The sequence below is a fragment of the Alligator sinensis genome, unplaced genomic scaffold (genome assembly GCF_000455745.1).
Source record: "Alligator sinensis unplaced genomic scaffold, ASM45574v1 scaffold31_1, whole genome shotgun sequence".
NCBI classification, from domain to species: Eukaryota; Metazoa; Chordata; order Crocodylia; family Alligatoridae; genus Alligator; species Alligator sinensis.
In genome coordinates, this window is record NW_005841884.1 from 984497 (window position 1) to 1009649 (window position 25153).

Here is a 25153-nt window from a genome sequence, read left to right on the forward strand (position 1 = left end):
GGGGGGGGGAGAGACAAGAGACGGCTCAACCTAGTCATGTGTTTAATCTTATTGTAAAATCCAGAGATAAGAGATCTTCCCCTTGTGAAGATTCTCAATCTTACATTTATGGAGGAATCCAAGCAGTGTTACCTATACTAATTCTTTGTCTAATATTTACTTAACAGAGAGTAAGTATCTGTGTAAACTCATAGAAACCAAAATTTGCGATCATGGGCACCTTCAGTTAAGCTTCTGAATACCAGCCTGGTTTCCAGTGGAGCTGAGCATCTTTATTTGCCACCGATGTTAAGCTCAGCACCTATGAAAAATTTGTGTCTTTTTTTCGCGAGGCCTTGGCCTAGTGATTCATTCAAGGTAAGCAGACCCGTACATGAAGTAATTTGCAGAAGCTGAGCCCACATGTGGATTTAGAAGCATACTTTTTAAGGGGCTTTTAAGGGACACCTTTTAAGTGAAGGCAAAAGCTATTAACTTCAACCAGACTGTACTGGTGTAGAGGTTCATTTTAGAAATTTTTAATGCAGGATCATGATCAGACTGTGCATGCAGTGAACCTAGATAGTGTGAACACATAACTATGAAGTTTCAAAAATAATGATTTGGAGATTTATGTTAAGACGCTTATATAGATGTTTCTGCTAATTTCAAAATACAATACCATATATGAGAGCAATTTTAAAACTGCATGCAAAGTTTATGCTTTGCTACAAGGGCCAGATTCTCAGCTAAAAAAAAAAAATCAATGGAATAATGTTGATCTACACCAAAAATTCTAGGCATACATTGAAAATGTGGCTCTGAGTCTCCTAAGAGATGAGCAGATCTAGAAGTGTTGGGATCATTTACTACAACTGAGATTATTTTACAGAATCAATTCAATTCCCCTTTTCTATTGGGGAGCTCAGAATACTTCAAAACTATACATGGCACAGAGAAACAGATATCACACACAACCATAAAACTAGCTTTTTCTATTGAGCAATTCCTTCTCTCCTAACCTCAGTATCTCAGAAATATATCAACACAATATGAACAGCTGAAATTATTATTGTAAATTATTACTATTGATATTATTATGTATATTTTTCAATACCTATGGGCGATACTCAGATTGACATTTATACAACTCTTTAAAATAACTGCATTGTCATGAACAAAATAATTTCTCTACTACTGTAAGTTAGCATGTGACAAAGCAGGTTATAGTAGAAGTATCACCATCACATGTTACAGTAAAAGAATCAACAGTAGTTTACAAACATAACAGCAGCACCTACCACAGATTTGGGTTTGCTGATTGCCACCAGATTGGCCAAAAAATCTTCATCATACAGCTGGCTAAAAACATGGGCATCATAAGCCACCATTATGGAGACTTCTTCCATCATTTTGTCAGCAAGCTCCCGTTACCAGCAGCAGGTTCACTATCCAACCATGAACCTTAACTCAGCTCTTTGTTGGCTGCCCACACCCACCGAAAGAAGCTAGAGTGGGTGGAGTGTCACTAAAAAAAAGATCAGCAAATCAAAGCAGCTCCTGTACGTAGCTGGCCCCTGGAGATCCCTCTTATCTTTGCAGGAAATGTATACATCAAAAACACCTATTCATACTCTCAACAGAGAACTTGGAAAAATCATTTATTGAAATCCTGGGAAAAGGTGCAATTTTCCCCAATGTGCTGAATGTGAAAGGCAGCAGCCAGATTACTATTAAAACAAAACACCAAACTCTCAGTTCTTCAAGGTAGTACTGAAATTGCTCCTTTTTTGTCCCAAAAATATTTCTAACAATTAATTCTTCAAATCCAGTATTTATTCTCGGGAAGACGATTTTTCTTATTGGGAGAATATGGCTTTCTAGTGAACTTCTTGTTATGCTTACTCAGCAGATTCATAGAAGAGGAGTGTATGGTGAGCTCTTTTATGCTTTCCTTGGAATTTTTCAAAAGTATAAAAGTCTATCCTCAAAATGTTTTTAAAAAGGCCACTTCTTTCGTGCAGTTTTGGGTAGGGTTTTTTGTGCCATCTAAAGTTTTTTTTGGAACAGCTACACTAAAATTAAAGAACCTGATAGGTAACTCTAGTTATATCAAATTACATGTAGACCCAGTTGTATATACTTTGAAAAGCTAACAAAAGTTAGTTTCCTGTAATTCAATGCAAAACTGTCACCTAAAAATGCAAAATCTAATGAAAAATCCAGTTTTATCTAAGCAAATTATATTCTAAAAAAGCAAGCAAGCATTTTTGTTAAAACAAAAAAAAAGAGAGACATTCAAATAGATTTTTTTCTAGAGTTTAGCATGAAATACCCCAGACTGGTCTTGCTTTCATACAAACGTAATATGTTGCTGCGGTCCAGTAGTCTCAAATAGATTTCATACAGTAGCCCAGTGAGTTGCTTCCTGAGAATCTTACTTGCCAAATCATTTATCATAAGTTTCCATCTGACAATAAAACCCAACATACCAAAGCTGAAAAAATGCGTTTAGAAAAAATACAAAAACCTGAAGGTTATCAAAATTAAAATGTAGCTCTACAAAAAGGCAAGAAGAAGGATTTTAAAATCCATTTTACAAGGAAGACTAATCCAAGGCAAATTAACACAATTAATTGTGTAGCTCGGTGCCTTTATTTAGTCTCTTCCATTACACTTTGATCCTTTCCAGCAGTATTTTGTTCCAGTGATGAAAACTCTGATCAGCCTGAGAAATGTAACACCATTTCAACTGTGCATTTGTCCCAAATCAGAGGAAATGCTGGTTGCCATAAACCTTGTGACGCTTTCCAGTCCAAATTGCCAGTAGCATATGGTCACACGCTTGCTTTCCAGAACAAGCAGGATAAGACCAACCTTGCTCTTCTTTTTTCCTGTTTCTCTTGAATATCTTCATCAAAGACTTCATGGATATTTAAACATCACCAGGTTCTATTTGCATTTGAATAAGAAACTTGAGCAACAGCTGTAGTGTTCAGGATTAAAAACCAACATTGCTTTCACTAAAATAGGGGGAAAATGATACGTTATTGCTAGGAAACAGAAGAGAATTCTAATAGGCTTACGACAAACAAAAATGCAGCACTTTAGGTGAAATCCTTGAGATTAGGACAGCTTCTGATCATATTTAACCCTTGCAGGAGCAAGAAAAATATTTTCCCTTGAAGTATATCTGCAGTGCAGTTTTGTGGCATATATTTCTGCTTTGCTAGGATGATGATAGCTTGTAATATTCCTTGTAATTAATCCCTTCAGCAGGAATGATATAGATGAGAAGATAAGGTGAAATCCAGGAAATAATTTCTTCCTCCGAAAGTCCATCAGTTAGAACGGACTTGATATACAAAAATCACTTCAGATTTTCAAAAGTACTTTAAACAAGTATTGTTCTCCTCTGCTTTGTGGCTTCAGCTTTCTCAGGCAGCAATACTTGATGTTGGTGGAAGCTGGTTCTTCTTGCTCGACATAGTGACTCAGTGAGTGCATGTATAATGTCTGCATATGAGGTGTGCCGACAAAGGCACCTGTTGTAGGAGGTAAAGAAAGTAATTTCCCATAATTCCACGCTCCTTGCTGGCAGCTGCTCAGAGGCTGTGTGCAGGGAGTGGAATTGCATTTGAACAGCCATGTATGCACAGAGGGAGCAAGCATACAGTGCAACAACAAACATTCCTGTGTTAATGAGAGTGCAATTTAAATTTGAGGTTAAGGAAGGATGTGAGGATTGCAAAAATGCAAAATAATACCCAGCAGCTAACAGAATTCAAATAAGTAAATCTTTTCAGTTAACCAGAAATGTATGCCACTAAGAAATTATTGGTCACATTTCTACCCCATTTTACTGCCCCTTTACAAAATATTTCCACTGACTTAATGTGCTACTCCGTGTTTGCTCTGACGTACCTGACAGGAGAATGTGCCTCTTATATTTTTAACCACGGGCTTGCACCTTTGACATGTACTACTTGGATATTACATATTCTGAGATTAACTACTTACCCCATTTTGATTCCTAATGGAGCTTTTATCATGTTAAACTAACCCAAACAAGTTAATTTAATTGATGAACATATCTCTTTTGTCCATAGGACATGACCCTTGTGTACCCAGACTATTATTTAACTGAAACTGGGAAAGCAGGGCGTGTATATATATATTCTATGGAAGCAGCCTGTGATCTCTTCAGGCCTGACCACACTGATATTCTAAGCTTGAGTATCGAGTGCCTCATCAGCAAGGATTCTTAAGCACTTTTGATGAATAATATATCAGGCACACGATGTAAAACCCACGCGCAGTGCTAGCTCACGTTCCTTCTCCTTTGAATCAAATACAGCTGCTCTGTACAATGCCAGTTGGGTATTGCAGCAGTCATCAGGGGAGTGGTAAAGCAGTTTCTGTTACAGCTGGTTTTAAAGTATGTCCCCAAAGTGGTGTATTTGGTAAGAAATTTCACCTCTGTGGTGAGGGGGAAACAGGAAGGCAGTATTAGCCAAAAGATGAGTAGGACAGAACCGGAAACTATTTAGCTAATGTAAAAAACCTAACTGCATTTATCAGGATTTTTACACACGCTGGAAGAAGAGAAGCTATGAATGGAAAATTACCAATTTCTCTATGACATCTAGTTAGTGCAGCAAAATTCTGCTTACTCACTAGATAAAATTCTCTCCCTCCGTCCTGCAAGCAGTGACATATGACAAGGCATCAGTATACTTTCTTCGGTATACTAGCTAGGGGTTTTCTACACTGTTGCTGAGCATTTACTGTTGCCTTTTCATATATGAAGCAGAATTTGGAGTTTCTTCAGTCGCCATTACTGGCATTTCATGCATTAATGAAACTGGAAAGTTTGAAACAGGCTTCAGACAAGGAAATTCACACCTATTTGTAGAACACCTGATGAGTTATTTGATGGCATTTAAAAGAAGTTTAACACAGTTTTTCAACAGATACAACATAAACAATGGCATCCTTTTCCTAACCTTCCTACCAAGTAATAATATGCAAAGATTTGTTTCAAACACAACCATTAAAATGGATATGAGCTCATAACAATAGAAAGTTTGTTTACGCTCCCCCCACTTCCATCCTCCTTGTTACCCAAAAGGAATTGCTGGTAATTAGTGACTCAATGAGTACAACATTAAGCATGACAACAACAAAGTTAGCCTTTAGTTTGGACAGAGAATAAAATGACTTCAGGTGTCACAGGAAAGCCCTCAGCACTGAAAATCTGTGATCAGCTGAGGACAATCTTGCTGCCATCCAGAAAGGCTAGAGCCAGAAGTGACAAGTAAACCAGTTTAAGTGAGCAGAAACTGGTTTAAACCTGTAACAGAACATAAGTTCAGTGCACACAAACCAGTTTCAAAATGGCTGAAACCAGTTTGAGATAAACTTGGTGGAATGTAGTATCAGACTTAAGTGATTTGGGTCAAAATGCAATGTCTGTCCCAGACCCCTTCCTGGTTTAATTTAAACCAGAGTCCCCCAGCATCCCAGCATGCTTTTCAGCCCTGGGCTGGGCTGCGTTCTCTGCTCCAGCGGAGCAGGACTGGCCACGCCCCTCTGCTCCCTAGCCAGAGCAGGGGTGAGGTGTGGCCAGACACCGGCTGGCATGGCCCCCTGAAGGAAAGGGGACAAGGAAGAGGTTTATTCCCCCCCTCCCTCCCCTGTCCCACCAGCATGAACCTCAGTCAGGGTCGGACAGGTAGGGATGCAGCAACCCCTGCCAAGCTTTTCTCTGCTTGCTCCAGTGGTGGGGGTGTGGCCAGCCCCCACAGCAGCGTGAAGCAAATGGAGACAGGGGTTTAATTCCCCCCCGTCCCAGTGGCATGGACCCCAACCGGGGTCTGCCTGGCCAGAGCGCAGCAGTCTGTGTCAAGGTCCCCCCACCTCGCTGCTGCAGGGGCAGGGGCACGGCCAGGTGACAGCTGGCATGGCCCCCTGAGGCAAAGAGGGCAGGGAGGGGATTTATTCTCCCCCCGGAACTTGTTGGGGTCTGCCTGGCCGGGGCAGAGCAGCCCCTGTCAGACATTCAACCCCCCAATCGCTGCTTACCTCAAGTGGGGCTGCCTGGCCCTAGCCAGGTAGGGGGTTTAATTCCCCCCTCACTGTCCCACTGGCATGGACCTGAGCTGGGATCTGCCCCCTTCGCTGCTGCAGGGGTGGGGGCATGGCCAGAGGCCAGCTGGCATGCCCCCCCTTAGGTGAAGGGGGCAGGAAGGGGGTTTATTTACCCCTCTGCCCTTGGGGACCACAGCCAGGGTCTGCTAGCCCTGACTGCTGCCTCCACCAATCACTCCCTGTGTGGGGTGTGCAGAGGAATAAGCCCCCATCCTGTCCCCTTCACCAAATGCCAGAGGGAGGGGGAAAATAAACTCCATCCCTGCCCCCTTCACCAAAGGGGGCCATGCTGCCAGTCCTCTGGCCACACTCCTACACCCGCCCCTGCCACTGGAGCAGCGAGTGGGGAGCAACCCTGATGGGGCAGCAGCCCCTGTGATGGTGTCCCGGGAGCACAAGACTTTTTTTGGCAGGGAGGCTGCTCTGCAGGTGGGAGCGGAGTGGGCAGAGCTGCTGCTGCCTGCATTGGGCGAGCGGCGGTGGTGCGCTACGGAAGGCTTGGGGGGCTGTGGCCACCCCTCTGAGCCCCAGTGCCACTGCTTGCCTTGCACAGTCTGCGGCATCTGTGCCCACCCCACTCCCGCCCACAGTATAGCCCCCCTCACCAGGAAGAGGCTTGCGCTCCTGGGACACCATAACAGGGGCTGTTGCCTCAGCAGGGCTGCTCCCCCCCTCACTGCCCCAGTGGCGGCGACTTGGCCAGAGGCCAGCCAGCATGGCTCCCTTAGGCAAAGTGGGCAGGGAGGGAGTTTATTCCGCAGCCTGCCCCATGCAGGGAGCAATCGGTGGAGGTGATGGTCAGAGCTAGCAGACCCTGGCTGTAGTCCCCTGGGCCCCCATGTACTCAGTGCCTCTGGGACACAGACATTCCCAATGTTTGCCAGAATCACTGCATTAATAAGACTTGAGTGTAGGCAAAGTTCTGTGCTCACTTTTACAGATTTAAGCCAGCTAAACCTATCTACATGACAGACTAAATAGTATTCTTATGGTAGTAGCAGAGGTCAGCAGGATTGGAATTGCTGAGGCAGGACCTTTGCCAGCAAGCCAGAGTCTCTGGAATGCTCATCTCCACCCCCCGCCCTGGTAAATCTGTAGCATGCTTTAGGGAAAAGGTCAAAACTTCTGGGTTTTTTTTATTTTATGCCTGTGCTCTGACTGTGCTGTTTGAATTATTTATTATATGCGTGGGTGGGGAGAAGGAGAATTTTTCCCTGCATTGCTCCATTCTTATTTTAAGTAGGAAAAAAAAAAGCCAGCATGAAGAGGGAGAAAACCTTTCGAATTTGTTCAGACCTTTACTGTAGACTAAAAGGATGCATTTTTTTTTAAACCCCAATTCTCACCCCTTCCATCACCTCTTGCAAATCACAGCTCCACACAGAAAACTGGCACTGACCTAGCTTCCCAGTGTAGTGCTATCTAAGGATTTACAGTGCTGTGTAGTGCTGTCTAAGGATTTACCTCCACCCAGCCCCCCAGAAGAATTTTCCAGGTCTGTAGAAGGCAGAGCTTCTCACCTGCCTCAGCACCTGGGATACAGAAGAGACAGTAGGCTAGCTGATGGCAATCCAAGGGTATTGAAGATAAAAAGGTCTTAAAGGTCCATCCCACACCACATGCCTTTTGCCTTAAAAAATAATTCTCAATTAATTCTGGTGTTTTTTCTGGGCAAGGAGTGGGAGCAGAAGAGGGTAAAGTTGCAGGGACTGGTTATTACTGCTCAGGCTTTAACTTAACCTGAAATCCCATGTATTGCTTTTAGCTGAAACTTCCAGGGAATTTGATGGGTGTGAACCTTGCCAAAACTAATCCAGCCAGTTCAGCTTCTGAAAAGTAGTGTGAACAGAAGCAGTTTAAAGGTTGTGTAAGTTGGAACCATACTACATGCTGACATCCATCAACTTTCAGCTCTGTCCATTTTGGAAGATTTTATTGCCTTTTCAATGAAATCATGCGTTTTTCTTGATTTCAACTGAATTAAATCTTCATTGAGTTTAAATATTTGGCATTTCTTTTCCCTACTCTCTCTTTTATTTTTGTTCTGAGGCATTAGCAGTTAGTTTTTGACTTTCTATCTCCCCTACACAGATCGCTCAGGAAAACAATGGTTTGAAATGAATTCTCACTTTGCATTTTCCTTCTGTTCCTTGAAAGCACACATTTTTTTTTAAATCATTATCTACTCAAGTCTATACCTGGAGCACTCTCTTGTCTGAAGTAATCTTTGCCCCCAAAATCCACCTACTTTTTGGATGGGATTTAAGGAGGTCATGGAATTTGAGAGCACAAATCCTACTGAAAGTCGATGGAACCTCTACTCCTAACTGAGACCCTTGAAATCCTGACCGTCTTTTGTAGCCAGGTGTTGCAATACGGAGGGGGGGCGGAACAAGTATTCTACAGAACCTAATATAATCTTGGTGATACCATGATATAAACTATAACAGGGCATACTTCTGCCACCTTCATTCTTCTTTAGGCAAAACTAAACAGTGAATGTTTCTACTTGCAACAGCCAGAGATAACCCAGTTATGCTATTCTAATAAGCAAAGTGCTGTTCTAGCCGATAGATGTTACATGATAGCTGATATATGTTAAATTGGGTCACAGTAATTTACATCACAGAATTCCCCTCAGATACTGGGTCAGATAAAAAACCTGACATACTCCAAACAAAACCTGCTTTGACTGAGTCAATCCTGGAAACAAGCAAAGCATTAAAAATCCATGCGTCATCTGCCAAAAAAAAAAAAAAAAAAAAAAAGAATAATAGAAGTATGTATATACCGGAGATACTAATTGAAGGACTAGATAATGTGCACACAGCACTTTAAACACTTAAAGCTACGTAAGTGCTCATAATAAATATGCTGAAACAATCATCTTTAAATTGAAAACTATCTTAAAATGGCAATATTGTCCAGTTTTTTTTTCAATTGAGGCTCAAATCTATTTTTTTCTAGAAAACTGTAGCACCATGATGCTTTGTAATAGAAATGTTTTAATGGACTCCAGCCTAGCCTAGACTGACTGCAGCACAGTTCGACTTCTAGGCATTAAACTGCTATTTTGGAGGGAACTCCTCAGGGTAGAATCTAATTATATAAGATTTATCTGAGCAAAGCAACAGACTTATAGGTGGTTTGGGCTCCTTTCAAGCGGTACCATAAGCATATAACTATGTTGCTACTACTGTCCATGCATTAAGATTACTCAAATGCACACTGAGTTTATGAACAACAATTGAGGATGAATATTATTAGCATTAAACAGCACCTTACAGAGTGGAATTCATCAACATGAAAAGACTTGGGGTACGTCTAGACTGCACACAGCAGTGCCACATAGAGGTACCTGAGCTAGCTCTAAACCAGTGGGAGCCAACTTTTTCTGCAGGTGTGTTACTAGGTAAGCCACACCTCCTCCCTGACTACCTCTCTGATCTCCTTCCCCTGCCTGATCTGTTGCTCTGCTCTCTTCCCTGCCCTATCTGCCAAAGCTCTCTGCTGAATCATTTCTCAGCATTTTGGCTAACCTCAAGTGATGACTTGATCATATACATTCATCATACTTTTATCAATAAAAATCTGCCATGTGCCATGCAAAGTGTTTCCACATGCCATTTGTGGCATGTGTTCCATGGGCTAGCCACCCCTGCTCTAAATCAGCGTTTCTCAACCCGTGGGTCACAAGAAAATACGAAAGGGTCCCGAACAAAATTTAAAAGTGGATTGATTCTCTTAAAGGAGAAAAATATGGGAAAATGTGGCTTTCCCTTGCAGGCTGGCAGAGTACCACCCTGCAAGGCGCTGCTTGGGGCCCCCCATCGCTCCCCCTGCCCCACACACTGGTGAGGCTGGGAGCAGGGGGAAGCGGGTCAGGCATGAGGGGAACTGGGTTGGGACTGGCCATCAATGTTTACAAATGGGTCCTGCTACAGAAGAGGTTGAGAATCACTGCTCTAAATAAGCCAGCTCAGATACTGAGAACAGTACAGCCACAGAAGGGGGTTGCTCTACCCAGGTTATTTTACCTGGCTTCTCTGCAAAGTAGCCTGGGTGAAGTTCTGTGCTACTGTGGCTTTACTGCTGCTAGTACTAACTACTCTAAACAAGCTGGTGCTCTGGCACTGCTTTGTAGCAGAGTGTAAATCTACCCTAGGGACTGGGTGTGGGACTGGGGTTCAGGAATCCAGGGTTAATCCTAATTCTGCACCTGACTTGCTGTGTGGCCTCAAACTATTTGGACCACTCAAATTCACAAAAAAGAGTTAATGATACCTGCCTAGCACAGAGGGAGACTAATGTTTGCACAGTGCACTGAAAATGTAAACTGCTATGTATTATTATTCTGGGGTTGTCTGTCATGTCTTCCCCAGACTGTTTATAAACTGGCAGACTGCCACACTGCACAAGGAAACAGGACGCTATAGAGGAACCTGATTAAATATTTATTTGGTTGACCTGTTTGAGGTGCCTCATATCACAACAAGTTTTATATAAATTTGAATCTTGGGGTTGGATTGCTACTGACTCTTACACTGGAGCATGAGGGGAGGAGCAGGGAAGGCTGGAGGGCCAAGCATGAGGGAGAATCCTGGCACTCACAAAGAACATATGGGTTCTGCTGGGCTAGCAAAACTGTTTTAATTCATGACTCCAAAAAGAGGTATGACGGTGCGCTTCCTATGCAGGGGTGGCAGCCAACCCCCACCTGAGCCTGAAGACTGCAGCAGCAGCAGGAGCAGGAGTGGTGGCCGGGCAGATGCCTGCAAGGCTGGGCATTATCCTGAGCCACCAGATGAACAGCTGTTATGGTTTATTCTAGTTTAAAAATAAAACCTTTAAAATGTGTTTATCTTTTTTAAAGAGTCACGCTGCACAAGATGATGCAAGACAGCTGATGTTGGTCCTGGTGATATGTATACACATCTAGGCATAAACCTAGTGGGCTTAGGAAAATTTAGGTGGGAACCAATGATGAGGAAGAACAAGAATGACTAAACACATGCAACAGTCAAGTGAAGAAGTGGACAGAATAATTTGAATCTGCTAATTGTAGCAAACCCATTTGAAGCACAGTTGCCAACATGTAAACCTAATGTGGCACCTGAACCTGATATAATAGAGGAAGAAGTGAGAGATGTATGTAGTCTAAAAAATTAAGAATGTCAAGGTAGTTTGACCTGATCAAATAATAGCAGAGCTGGTGAGAGTTCTGGGCCACAGAGGCATAAAATGAAAGACTAGAAGGGTTAAAATTATATGACAAGATAAGAGATTTCCTGAACACTGGTGCAAATCTATCATGGTCCTAGTATATGAGAAGAGAAACATCCATGATTGTAGACATCATTGTGTGGTAAAGCTATTGTCACATGAAGAAGAAAGATACTGGAATGTGTTGGATGCTATCATTAGCTGAGTGCTTGAACTCTTACTTGAAAAAGAACAGTTAAGCTTTCATAAGAAAACACAGGTGTCATGTCTGTGATTCAGCAGGTGACAGAGAAACCCTTAGATCACCTATATGAGAGCTTCTTGGCTTTTATAGACCTAGAAAAATCATATGACTTTTCACATGAAGCATATGAAGGATGATGCTTACAGCAGTGGCTAGGAACCGCAAAGTGGGATATGATGTCTACCATCGGAAACAACTCTCAGTCCAGTACTGTCTATCACACTGATGGACCATCAGCAGGAAGAGACACAGGAAAAAGTACGAAGTTTCTCTACACAGTCAAAGAGCAATAAAGTGGGTATCTTCTAAAGGCAACCTACAGAAAATGGTAAACCAGGAGTTTTACCAAGTAAACATACATGAGACAAAGATGAGTGGAAGAATGACTGAAATGCAAGGTAATAGAGTTGTAGCAGATAAATGAAATCTGATTAAACCAGACTGACTGTGTAACAAAAAAGGGGTAACTTGCCACTGAGATGCAGTCCTGGCTGGGGAGTGCTAGAAAAGTCTGGAAAAACAACTCAGAGATCGTTTACGACCACTGCATGCCACTGAGACAGAAACCTCAACAATACAAAATAATACTGCTATGCTGCACGGTGCAGGAGCACGAGAGTAAAGAAACATCAAATTCAGCCTCTACAGGTGTATAAAATGCAATGCTTGCACAATGGAAAGAGTTCAAGGCCCCTGATCTGAGGTTCACATTATCCTGTGCTATTAAGTCTCAGTTCATCACTGAACATCAATACAGCACAAGGAAAGTAGCCCATACTTTGATGAAAGAAAGATTTCAGAACCAGGGCTATTTTCTCCTCAAAGGCTTGTATTCCCTCAGAGGGTCTCAGTAGACAAGTTACTTCAATCCTTAATTATACTGAGCCAGTTTCCTACACAATGTAGAAACCACATATTCTACCCAGTGCTTTAATAAAATAAATGAATGCGATTAAAAACACTACAGACTTTTATATGATTTAAAGATGCATGTTTTTATTTAACTCTTACCAGTGTTATCTTTGGACTTGGATGGTATGTACAGGAGAAGGGGGAGAAAGGGAAGGGAAGGTTTTACACAATTTACTGAAGCAATTATTTGCATGCAAATGAAATAACTCTCTACTTAGACTAAAACATCAAAGAGACTTAAGACATTTCCAAACACTTACATATACTGTTCCTACCTCTTCTCATTTTTCTTATATCAGTTTGTCTTTTATCCACGTAAAATACAATCTCAATAATGGCATCTGTTTTATCACTACTGTTATATTATTTTTAGCCAATTTTCATGGAAAAGGAAAGTGTCCAGCCTGGCACAGATACCCACAAGGAAAGAGATGAGGGTGTAATATAGCAGCTTCCTCTTGCATCCAGGTGGAAGGGCTCAGCAAGAGGTACCAGTTGGACTATTTAAAGTAAATGCTATGTCCATGTCTGCTGGCTGGCTGGCAACAAAAAGAATACATGCATAGCAGAAAGCATGATTGTGGGATCGTGAATCAGATTCTATCACACCTTATTGCTGGTGCAGGCGGACATGCACTGGCAAGAAGCAAGCTTCTGCAGCTGGAAGCCCCCTCAGCTGACAGAGCTCCCAAGCTCCTATGGCTGGGACACTGTGTCAGCTGCAGTCTTGCAGCTGCAGAGGTCTATGAGGTGCCCCTGCAGCTGGGAGCCCAGTCAGCTGAGGGGGCTCCCAGACACAGCAGCATGTGCTCCCTAAGCTGGGCGCCAGTGTCAGCTGGGAGCTCCCAGGCTTGGGGGTGCACATGGTCCCTCCCCAAGCTGGGAGCTTTGATCAGCTGACGGGGGGCTCCTAGCCACACGGCCCCTGGCCACATGTTCAATTAATGGCATGTTAAGAAGCAGATACAACGTTATTACACATTTATTCCACAAAATCTTTGTGGCTTATTTCTCTTTCTATTGCACTATTAATTGTGTGGCCAGGTAATCACGCCCTAAGTGTAACATGTAGATGAGGCTCATGCCTCATAGAAGTTGGTACAGTGGATATACTCCATACATGCTCCCCAGAAGCTCAGCAACTCCTAGAGTTCTGGCTAGTGTGATGTCTTCTCCACAGCAACTCAAGTCAGGGCTGTGCCTTAGGCTACGGACAGAGATTACATATTAAGTGGTGTTGCAGGGCACTAAGTGTGTGCCTGCTCCTTTAAGGGCAGAAACTGCCTAGAGAGAGGGCCCTAGGAGCAAGGCAGAAACCCCACAGGTGCAGGTTACTGTGGCAGCAGGCTAATGAGGAAATTAGCCCGCACCTGCACTCGGTCAGCTGACTGGAAGAAGGCAGGGTCCTGGACACACACAAACCTCAGGGCTGGAGGTAGTCAGTTCTCTGGCAGCAGCCAGAGGGGAAGGAATTCATGCATAAAAGCTCTGTGGAAATGTTTGGCTACCTGTCCAGCTGCAGGTAAGACTAATGGGCTCTAGGAGCTCCTAAAGTGCCTGGGGATAGGCGGCACACATTGCTGAGGGAGAAACTGGCCCTCTTAAAGGTGCAGAGTGTGGCCTCCAGTGTCATCAGTATTACTATTGTTAGGTTCTAGCCCAGGGGCTTATATTTCTGTTGTTGTTTAATCTGGTAGACCAGACTGAGGCTGTTGGGGAAGAGGAGGCCTCATTGGTGCACACTACCATACAGAGCCCCAGCACCAGGAGGCACAGCAACTGGGGGTGTGGAGACCCCAGCGCCAGGGGGCGCAGTTATTGATGCTAAGGGCCCAGGGACAACAAGAGGCTGAACTAATCATGCCTTGTCGCTAGAGACAAAGTCTAAATACCATCTGCGAAGCATGGGGTGTAGTAAAGGGGTGGTTTTGGAGCCATGCATCCAAAGGCTCAGGGTGTCTCGAAGCACGGACTTTGAGTCAGTCCTGGCAGGGAATCCAAGGGTAGCAGGACTGTGACCACACAAACTTGTGGGCAGCCTCCCAACTTATTATTTCAACCAACAAGATGTGGCAGCTGAGACTAGAGGGCACCCAAAGGGTGAAGCTGGCATGGTTACAGCACCCTAAAGACATTACTGCCACCTCTAGGGACCCCACCCCATGACAACTGGTATATGTGATTGGAAACCGGTTCAAGTGTAACACAACAGAACTTCAGTGCACATAAACAGTTTTCAAAATGGCTGAAACCAGTTTAAAATAAACCTGGATAGATGTAGTATCAGGCTTAACTGATTTTTGGTTAAACTGGTTTATTGAACTTCTGTCCTGGATCCCCTCCAGATTCAAGTTAACTCACAGTCCTCCAGCATCCCAGGATGCTTTGCACCTCCCCTGCAAAACACCCCCTCCCCTTGCAGCATGGATGGGCTAGTCTCATCCCAAGCTGTCTGCTCCAGCTGAGCAGGGAGGTGTGCTCTGGCACTCTCTGGCTTCTGGCCTGGACCACTGCAGGCATGTGGCTGCATTTCCAGAATCAAAAATGAATGCCTGTTCACTTGCTTTTCAGTTCAATCTACGCAGCTTAGACTAACCTGCTAAAACTGAATTGATTCAGCCTCGGGCTTTTTGACTGTCTGTACTTGGCTCTAAAGGTACAACACAGACATAACATTTAATCCTATTCTGAATTTCAATATATCTTCTATAAGAGGGAGAACTGTATGTCAAATTCTTCCCATGTTGTATCCAGTAGAAGTCCCTGGTATAATTCAGAGGTGACTTTGGATCTTATAATAGACTCCTTTGTTGATAATGTCACTTTAAAAAAATCAACCTAAGAATCAAACTTTTTCTAAAATGATTTTACTTTCTATTGTTAAAAGTAATATATAGGATGACTAAGCAATGAGAAAAACTAAAGATGTTTAGTTTCTGTGTATGACAACATGTTATGTATGGCTAGTGTCGTTGTTTCCACTGTTTGTGCAGGTCTGTCCCAAAGCAAGAGAGACTGAAACAACTGAAGTGGAAAATGACAGGAAAATTTTGGGGTAGTTGTGCACCTGAAATGACATTTAACTTATTTATTTCAAAACTGGTTATATTTCATGCTGATGAAATTCCTTTAACCATGAGTTACTCTTCTGCTTCTACTAGTTTGAAGTATGAGTAAGAATCATAAGAATGTGGCACTGCCTAACATTAATTTGTATGCAGAAGGTTTGCTTTCTATTAGATTCCAAGTCTGTGTTTACCATTAAAATTTAAAAGAGGAAAAAAAATCGGTCTCAGTCCTCAATTGTTCACTTTTGGCTCTATTTGGGACCTTAAGAAAAAATCCTACAGTGGTCAGACAGGACCTCTAACAGCACTGCTGTGAACTAATAGATACTGCTGGTCAGAAAATGAGCTGCTTTCAAGCGAATAGTAAGCTTAATGTAAAAAAGGAAAAACTATATTGCTGCCCCCCATGTGGCTGACTTGATGTAATGTAAATCTGGCTCTGTGTGTACGTGGCATAGTGAATGGCAACAATGTCTGCCATCTTAAGAACTGTTCATGTTTTGTTCTTGGGAGAATGACTGACTCAGTTTCTAATTATGCTATGAAACTGGTGAGGGAGTTGGATCTACCCAGCCTGGTTGTTTTACTGGAACCCTACATCAGCATATCATCTTTTGAAGCAGATGACCTGAAGTGGAATGTCTTGCTGATGGTCATCATAATAGCATGGAGGACTACAAATAGCCTTAACAACCCTATAGGGATTTGAGGGAGCCCTCCAAGACCATGGTATCCAACTCATCTAGCCCTGTGGACCAAATGAGGCCCAGGGTTCATCTGTGGGTCAGGAGGGTCCACAGACCAGCTCCACATACCACAGCCAGCATGTGACCTAAACTGTCCTCACACACTGCATGCAGCATGTGCCAGCCACAGCCCCTTTCATATGGCTGAATTCTTGACTGATAGTGTCACAAAAGAGAAAATAATTGATGTTTTGCTAGTAGTACTTAACAGTGATGAAACAGAGAGAACCCAGAATATCAAAGTAAGGGGCTTGGCTTCCTGCATAACACTATACTATAACAGCAATATCAGTAAAAAAAAAATATTCTACAGTACGGTAAAGGCTGGAAATCCTATTTGCCATCTCAGTGCTTTTTGTCAATGTGTATTCAAGAGGCGGCTGGACGATCACCTGTCTGGGGTCTTGTGAATCCAGCATTCATTCCTGCCTGTGGCAGGGGGTCAGGCTAGATGATCTGGTCAGGTCCTTCCTGACCCTAGCTACTATGAAACTAGGAAACTACTATGAAACTATTTATTTATATTGCAATGATGTGAAGATCATTTTGATGGGTAATGTTGTATATTAATTTTCATTTATTTTATACAGGTTTCAACTAGGAGCACATGGTATATCCTTTCTCTGTCAATACTGCTTAGTCTTGGAACGTTCTTTTTTCTATTGCAGCTGGACTCTTAGGCCATGTCAATACAGCAAAATGAAAGTTGTAACATAGAAGAGTAGGAAAGATATATGGCAGCATGTGTGTCGGCATGAGCCAGTAACCCAAGTATGATCCTAGGATCCTGGCAGGGGTTATACATTGAAGCTCAGACTGCTATGGCCTCACTGCTATAGTTACCCAGGGTACTTGGCTAACAGTAGCACATACACACTTACCCATGCTACAATTACACCTTCCTTTTGCCATACTGACATACACTTGGATTAAACAGCAATAATGACCAATAGGGCCTTCTATCACTTAAGTCAGGCCACAGGATTGTGACTTTTCCTCAGTGACACAGACCACGCTAATGTTTAGCTGGAAAACCCTAACGTTGTCCATGTAAAAAAATATATAATGCTCTAAACATAATGGAGTTAAATTCATGTAGCTCTGCTGACTTCAATGGAATTATCACTGTGGATGGTTTTGGTCCTCAAAGGTGAAAAGTTCAGCAAATTAGCAATACTACCAATTTCTCAGCAATCAGAAGCTTCCTGCCTTACTTGCAACTTACCTAAGGCCTATTAGGCAAGAAGCCTCTTCCACTTTACTAATTACAGCATTATAAACATATTTGCACACACCTATAAAACAGGTCTGATGCAGCTTTAAAAATCATAATGATTTCATAAGATGCACAGCAGGACACCCCATCAGTAGCATGTTCTAGAGGCATTAGCTCTCTGGACCTAGGCAGTCAAATGTTCCTAGAGATACTGGGGAGAGCTCGGTCTCCCGGGAGCCAAAACTGTGGGCAAAGATTTAATTCTAGGGACTGCAAAATATAAATGTTTAGTGTATATATGTTCAGCTAATCAAGAAACTATTTCATTTCCTCAGATGAACGGTTAAATAAACAGGGAAGGAGAGATGTGGAAAATTCTTTGCAACTTAGTACCCTGCCTGCCCCTCTACTTAATGTCAAACTTTTATGTGATCTTCTATACAAATCCTGTGCCACAGAATTTTGAGGCAAGAAAAAAAAAAAGCATTTATCTGCTTCTCTTTGTTCTCCTCTGGAGAGGGCCAACTGAAGGATGCATCATCAAAGCTGAAAAATGTTTTCTTACCCAAAAGGAGAATGTGATGGAAATTACAACAGATAAAGAAACAGTCAGTGTGTGCAGCCAAGGGCAGTAAGATGCATGGGACCAGAGAGCAAGGGCCCTGGGGAAAGCAGAGTTCAGAGACTCCACTCATGAACTGTTTGTGTTAAATAAACTTGTATGGGATTCACTCTTCCCTTTCAAAACACTATGGAATTACACACTACAGCAATGGTATAAAATCCCACAGCTTATAACATGGTTCATGTAGTACTTTGAGCCTTTATTGTAAAATCTGGTAGGTCTTTTGTTAATATTTTGTTGATATTATTGTAACCAGAGGTGCAGCAAACTCCTTCAGTGCCCAAGAGGAGGGAGACTGAGAGGAAGGGGGGGAAGTGTGTGTGTGTGTGTGGGGGGGGGAGCTGTTATTGCTACAGCTGTTGTAGCAGCATCAGCCCTGTGGTGTAACCTCCCTAGAAGCTACCTCTGGAGCCCTGTTTGCTTCCCCATGCTTGGGCACAGGGCAAAGACTCCCTGGGGGTGGTGGTGCACCATTTAGCTCACCTCTCACTCGCAGGTAGGGTTGGGGCTGCACTGCCTGGCAAAGACTCCTTTGTATCTATGTTGTATTATAGGACCTTTGCTCTGTTTTAACCTGGTGCAAAATGACCATAAAGTCATGGAGTCTGACCTCTGGGGAAACATCCTCAACATGGGCAGATCACTTGTGTGGCACAGATCCAAAATAATAGCTTAGCCCTGCCCCCTTTGTGGCTGCCCACAGTTTAGGGGTGAGTAGGGAGAAAGGAAGGTGGGAATGATCACCACTGCACTCCAGGTATCCGTGTTCTCTGGAACAGGACCACGTGCAACTGAGGGTAAGACATATGCTATTAGCAGCTTGCTAATGTCTATGTTAACAACACCTTGCTTATATCAATATGCCCGTACAACATACCAGCAAAGAGTTCCTAGTGAAGACACAGTTCATACAGACATATCTGTGTTTGTGCTGGTATCACTTATTGCAACCACACCCTGCAAAAATGCAGTTTTACCAGTATAACTGGATCTAGCCCAGGGCTTCTATTGGTATAGCTGTGTTGGTTAGGGGTCACACTCTGGCTTGATCCACATTAATACATTTTCCTGGCATAACTATGTCAGCCGTAGGGCATAAAAATATGAAAGCCCCTAGGCAACATGGCTGCCAGCACAACTACCTGGCTGGATACAGCTTAGCCAACAAAAGATGCCTTATGCTAGCAAAGCTTCTGTTGTTTGGAAGCCAGCAGAAACCCCCCTTCTGCCACTATATTTTGCAACTTGACTAGAGAGCTCTGTAAAGCTGTTAGGAGCCCTGTGACAGACAAGCCCGAATTTACACCAGCAGCCTAATGATGGGTAGACCAAAAGGGTGTAGCCTAAGAGGGGGGGCACCAAAATGGACTTGTTGGGGCACCTCACCCCTCCGGCCTCTTCCCTGCGACCGCTCTGGCAGTAGGAAAAGCAGAATAGCAACGGTGGCACATGGTATAAGAGCAATGGCTAAAGGTTCATTGCTGTGGGAGGGAGATCATATCTCCTTCTTTTGCCTCTGAAAATTAGTGTTCTAATGGCTGCTTAACGTATGTCAGAGACAAAAAAAGGAGGTGACATCTCCCCCAACACCAGCAATGTACCTCTAGCTGCTACTTCTACACTGCGTGCTGTCACCAGGCAGGGTGCAGTATTGGCCAGTTATGCCTCTGAATTACATCCCTAGCAGACACTGCTATGCTGGCAGAAGTCTGAATTGTACATATCTTAAAGCACAATTTTTGCTCTCCTTTGCTTGCTTCTCTTACCTCAAGAATTATCAAGACAGAGCAGTCATGGTGGCAAGTGCCACCCTGCCCTAGCTTCTCCAAGACTGACCAAAGATATGGAACCACTGTCTCTTACCTGGAGATCTTCAAAAGGAGACTGGATGCACACCTTGCTGGGGTTATTTGACCCCAGCAGTCTTTCCTGCCTGGAGCAGCGGGGCTGGACCCGATGATCTCACAAGGTCCATCCCAGCCTTAAACTTCTGTGAATCTGTGAAAGAGACACTCCCTAGCTGGGGCAGGCCATGCTTCTAAAATTCACATTCAGCCTTTTCACTCACTTTCCTGTTCTGCAAATATCATGACAAGTTACTAAGAGGATGGACAAAAATAAAGGGTAGGAATGTGGTAAATAATGCTGTTAGATGACAAACGGGCGTCCAAATAATGCTATCATGCTCCAACATGGAGGCTTACAGCCTTAAGTTAGGAAGAAATCTGTTCAGCTCTGGTAGCTGAGAATGAGAGAGAGAGGAAAATAGAAATAAATAAATAAAAGCAACCTCCAGGCAAGTAGCTAGATATTGGCCCATTCATTATTTTGGATGTTGCTAAGCAACAAGCTCTCTGCTGCAGGTCTAAAGCAGCATGAAATTAGCAGGTTTTCAGAAAAAGACAAATTGAATGTAAAATTGGGGAGGTGTCATTTGAATGGGAGAAGGGAAAAGAGCATTAACTTGTTAATCAGATAAGGTGGGCATCTTAAAAGGGCCTTAACTGAGTATACTTTAATTGATGTGGGAAAAGGGCTTTGTTCTGGATGTGCACTGATAGAATCCAAGCATGACTGGCAATTTAATAATTTAATCTTTATTAAAATTATGTCCATTAAAGTTACCTCTTGAGCTAATTAGTTATTAACTTCCTTAAGAGGTTCAAACCCAATCATACCAACCTACCTATTGCTGGTATTAAGGAAAGTTTGCTATATATTGTGTTCATAGTTACAGACCAAATCTGTTAAATATTCTTCTCCAGCATTTTCGCTCTAGGTTGTCCTGTCCTCATCCTTGCATTCATCTGAGAACTTCTTTTCCTTTGTGCCACTGAAGTCACACAACCTCACTCTCATAGGCTTGCCCTTTCTGCACAAGAAATTCCTTTAAACCTCTCTCTCTCCATGTTTGGCCCTCTCCCTGGTCTTTCTGAGCATCAAAATAATGTATTTACATGCACACTGCACAACTGTTACACAGAGAGTAGCTATTATAATAACCAATAAGAACTTGTGTAATTGATACACAAAGAAATTAAATAAATAATTATAAAGAAGAATTGGTCTGTGGGGGTTCAACTATTAATTTATGGCCAGGTTGTGGCACTTAATTGCTATTTAGTCCCTCAACAAGACACTAGGAAGTGCTGTATAGCAGTATTTGACTCCATGGGCCATTAGTACTACTGACAGGCACAGAGGGGTTCAGGCCAATACAGTGCAGGAACTACAGCATAATGTACTCAAGGGAGGGGAAAAACTCCTTGATCCCTTCTCTCTCACACACCTACAAGGGACGGTGATAATTTAGGCCACAGGTTGGTAACCTATGATCTGTTGGTTGGATCTCACCCATGGAGTCATTTTATCTGACTCATGCAGCTGGGGGGCTTCCGTGGCATTTCAGTAATGGGGGGCTTTGTCTACAATGATGACAGCACTGCTACAGAAAGCCTTGACTGCATCTGTGCCTCCAGAAGTGGTGGCATGGGCCAGGCTGAAAGCCTGTGCTAGGAGCTAAGTTCTATTAAAGTGCCCCCTTCCCTCCTCCTACTGTGAAACACTGCTGATCCCTGCTGTAGGACAGCAATTCCCAAACTGTGATCCACCATGGTAAGTGGCCTGCAGTTGGTCTTATGTTGATAACACTGGGCCCCAAGCACCTTTATAGTATTTTCAGTTAAAGGTTTGATGATATTGGCGTGTGATGGGCTGCAAGAAATTCTGAGAGTTGATAGTGGCCCATTATTTTTCTTAAGCTTCATTTGCAGAGTACCTTAAATTAACGTGACTCTTCAAAAACAGGGTAAGACACATTCATTGCCCATAGGAGTTTACCACTTGTGGGTCAAATCCTGTTTTCAGTCATAAGAGCATTCCCACTGACTTTAATTTAACTATCTGCCTCAGTAAAGCTAATACATTTCAGCCTTCATTGAGTGCAAGAGATGCATGAGAATTTCAGGATTCAGTCAGGTGAGAGACACCTGACGGCATCGAAAAAATAAAATCTCCTTCATCTGCGTGAATGGAGCTGAAATGTATATAAACCACCTGCAAATACCCAGGCAGTCAATTACTGCTTTCAGAAAACTAGGATATTGACACATTTCAATGCATGTAATGGCAATAGGGCTTGCATGTCCTTGGGAGCTGAAATCCTGAGACATCAGTGGGAATATTTCACTTTCCAGTTTGGCTGGAGCTAAATGGAAGCAGCTGAAGCACACTGATGAGGCAGATAGTTAGAACAGATGGCCTCCATTTCCTTAATAAGCCAATTAAGGCAACCTATCAAAGAGGTCTATCTAGTCTTAAAGGGGACAAACAGAAATGGAGATAGCTTGCTGCCCTGAGAGATTCCCAGTGCATACAAACTAGAGAAGTGAGTTATGAAATATAATATTTTATTGGAGGAAGCTTGGTCTAGCAACTAGAGCAGCAGATTACATCAATACACCTGGATTCTATTTCCAGCTGGGCCACAAATTTATATACTTTTGTGCAGTATATAAAGGTCACTTCTCTGCTTTGGTTTCCCTCCCTGTGAGATGGGGATGATAAGAGTTTATCTCATTGGGGGTGTACTAAGCCATAATTGATTAATATCTGTGGATTATTTGGTGAGACTCAAATGTCTGGCAAAATTGGTAGTTCAAGGCATTCGAACAAAGTAAGTGATAGTATAACTAAGATATTTATTTTGAGTCACAAGGGTCAACAGCTACATCAAGGCACAGGAGGAGGATTATTTTTTAATCCACTTCATTTAGTGAATTTCTGAAGCTGTAGTCTCCTGACCTTCCTCCATCACATTTCTTGGACTATACAAACAGTAAGTTAGGTGTACACCCCAAATTCATAAGATTACATTCAGCACACTGCCCCACACCACCTTCCACTACACAGGTTTTTATTTTTAAAAACTGAAGATAATTCAGTATGATGCATTTTCTAATGATTTGCCCCAATTTGCGTTACTATTAATTAGACCAGTGATTCTCAGCCAGGGTACCACAGCACCCTGGAATGCCACTAGATTCTTTGAAAAGTGCCCACAGGTGTGAGGAACTAAGCAGGTAAGCACAAGCTTAGGCTTGTCCCTGTCTGACCAGTCACCCACCCCCACTGCCCAGCCCTTCTGCAAAGAGGTAAACACTGTAATATATAAAATAGTTTTTGAAATTGGGTGTCACTCAATTCACAATTTATGGAGTGGTGCCTCAAGTCCAAAAAGGCTGAGAATCCCTGAACTAGATGCTGAGGCAGCACACTGAACCAAAGACTTGCTTTTGTAAAATGAGACCTCAACTGCATAACATACCAGGTGCAAAGAGGCCAAATTCTCTTTCAGAAATCCCATTCCAAATGGATGTGTCCTTGGGTTAGGTTACAGGGTAGAAGAAGGCACTCTCTTATATTCGTAATCTTTTTTAAAATTTTATCAAATATACAAAAAGTTTACCAACTGGTTTAACAAGAGCCCTCAAAATAAAATCCTACAAATTGGTATTTTCAAAGGGTCTAACACGGGGTGGGCAAAATGCAGCCCACCAAGTCATTCTATCTGGCCCACAGGGCCCCTAAAAAATTTAGAAAATTAATATTAATCTGGTCTGGGCTGCCTGTCATGCGGTCCTCGATGGCTTGCCAAAACTCAGTAAGCAGCTCTCTGCCCAAAATAATTGCCCGCCCCTGGACTCTAACAGCTTAGATATCCATCTCCCACTGACTTTCAGTGGGATGTGGGCATCTAATTCCCTATAGCACCTCTGACATTCCAAATCACAAATATATCAATGTTTAAAAAAAGATTAAACAACATTATTTTCACTTACAGGATTTGACCAAGGCATTTCCCTATTCAGCTAAATGAGACCACACCCAGTTAAAACTCAAATTCAAGTCATATAGACATAAAAACAAACATGTCACCTTCTTCCTGGAAAATTCAACTGATTCCCTGCATATCTATTAATATTTATACTGTGGTAGCAAGAAGAGGCTCAAACTCGGATTTTTCTGGACACTGAATAAATGTGTCCCCTGCCATGAGATAAGCCAACAAGCAACATGGTAAAAGGGAGGAAAGAAGGAAAACATCAAATATACTATTTTTTATAAAACCTATATTGCTGGCAATAGGAAGGAGAGGAGGGGAGTCACTTTGAAATATTAAGTTCCAGACATATGATGAGGCATAGAAGAAAGATCAAAGCCACTGATGTAGGAATGGATAAACAGAAGACTGAGGAAGGTATAATAGCAGGAGCAGAAGAGGCAACATGACAAAGAGGAAAGAGATATTTTTATATTTGTTATGAAAGTATGTATAGCCAAGAAACCTTATTTAGTGCCTTTCCATCACTGATTAAATTCTTCTGTCATTCCATCTCTCACTAACCCTCCACTCACTCTGTTCTGCCAGATCTAGTCTCTTAAACATTCCCTAATTCCCTCCTTCACTAAAGAATACTGAATTGCTTGTACTGAAAACAAATGTAATAGCTGCTTGTAGTGCCTGTGTGCCCCTCTTCACTGAGAAAGCTAAAGACCTGGAGCAGGTTCAGTGTAGCACAGATGGCTCCAATGCCTGAGACTGCTGGCAGCTGCTGTGCCACCACTACCAGCACAGTGCTGGAAAGGGAAGACAATGGAGGTAGGAGCACAGGGGAAGCCCTCCTACTTTACAGGCTGGGGAGAGGGGTCTGTTAAAAGAGTCTGCCAACGAACTGGGATGATGCAGGAGCCTGGGCAATGGAAGGAAGAAATTCAGGGAGCAGGGTCCCTAATTTCTGTGGGTATACATTTTGTTTGCACTGGAAACTGTATTTCCAGCCTGTGATTTGTCACAACCCAAAGCTGTGGATTTTTTAATTGTGTGCGCTTCGGCACCGCTAAATTATGTTCCCGCCAAATTGGAGCTCTTTTGCACGACGGAGTGTTCTGTTGTTATGGAGAACCCGCGTGCAGAAAAGTGTTTCCCGC

General features: G+C 42.9%; 1 protein-coding gene across 6 annotated transcripts in view; it reads right to left on the reverse strand.

Moving 5' to 3' along the window:
* RABGAP1L (RAB GTPase activating protein 1 like) overlaps positions 1–25153 on the reverse strand; it is a 452085-nt gene that overhangs the window by 47793 nt on the left and 379139 nt on the right. Inside the window, exon 1 of one of the 6 annotated variants that reach the window (XM_006017711.3) lies at positions 1281–3444. The exons of 4 other annotated variants lie outside the window; for them this stretch is intronic. In XM_006017711.3, coding sequence (XP_006017773.1) covers positions 1281–1391 — 111 coding nt within the window. In that variant the 5' untranslated portion in view covers positions 1392–3444. Of the gene's footprint in view, positions 1–1280; positions 3477–25153 lie in introns of those variants that run through there. One more of the 6 variants, XM_025196733.1, reaches the window with a different exon arrangement.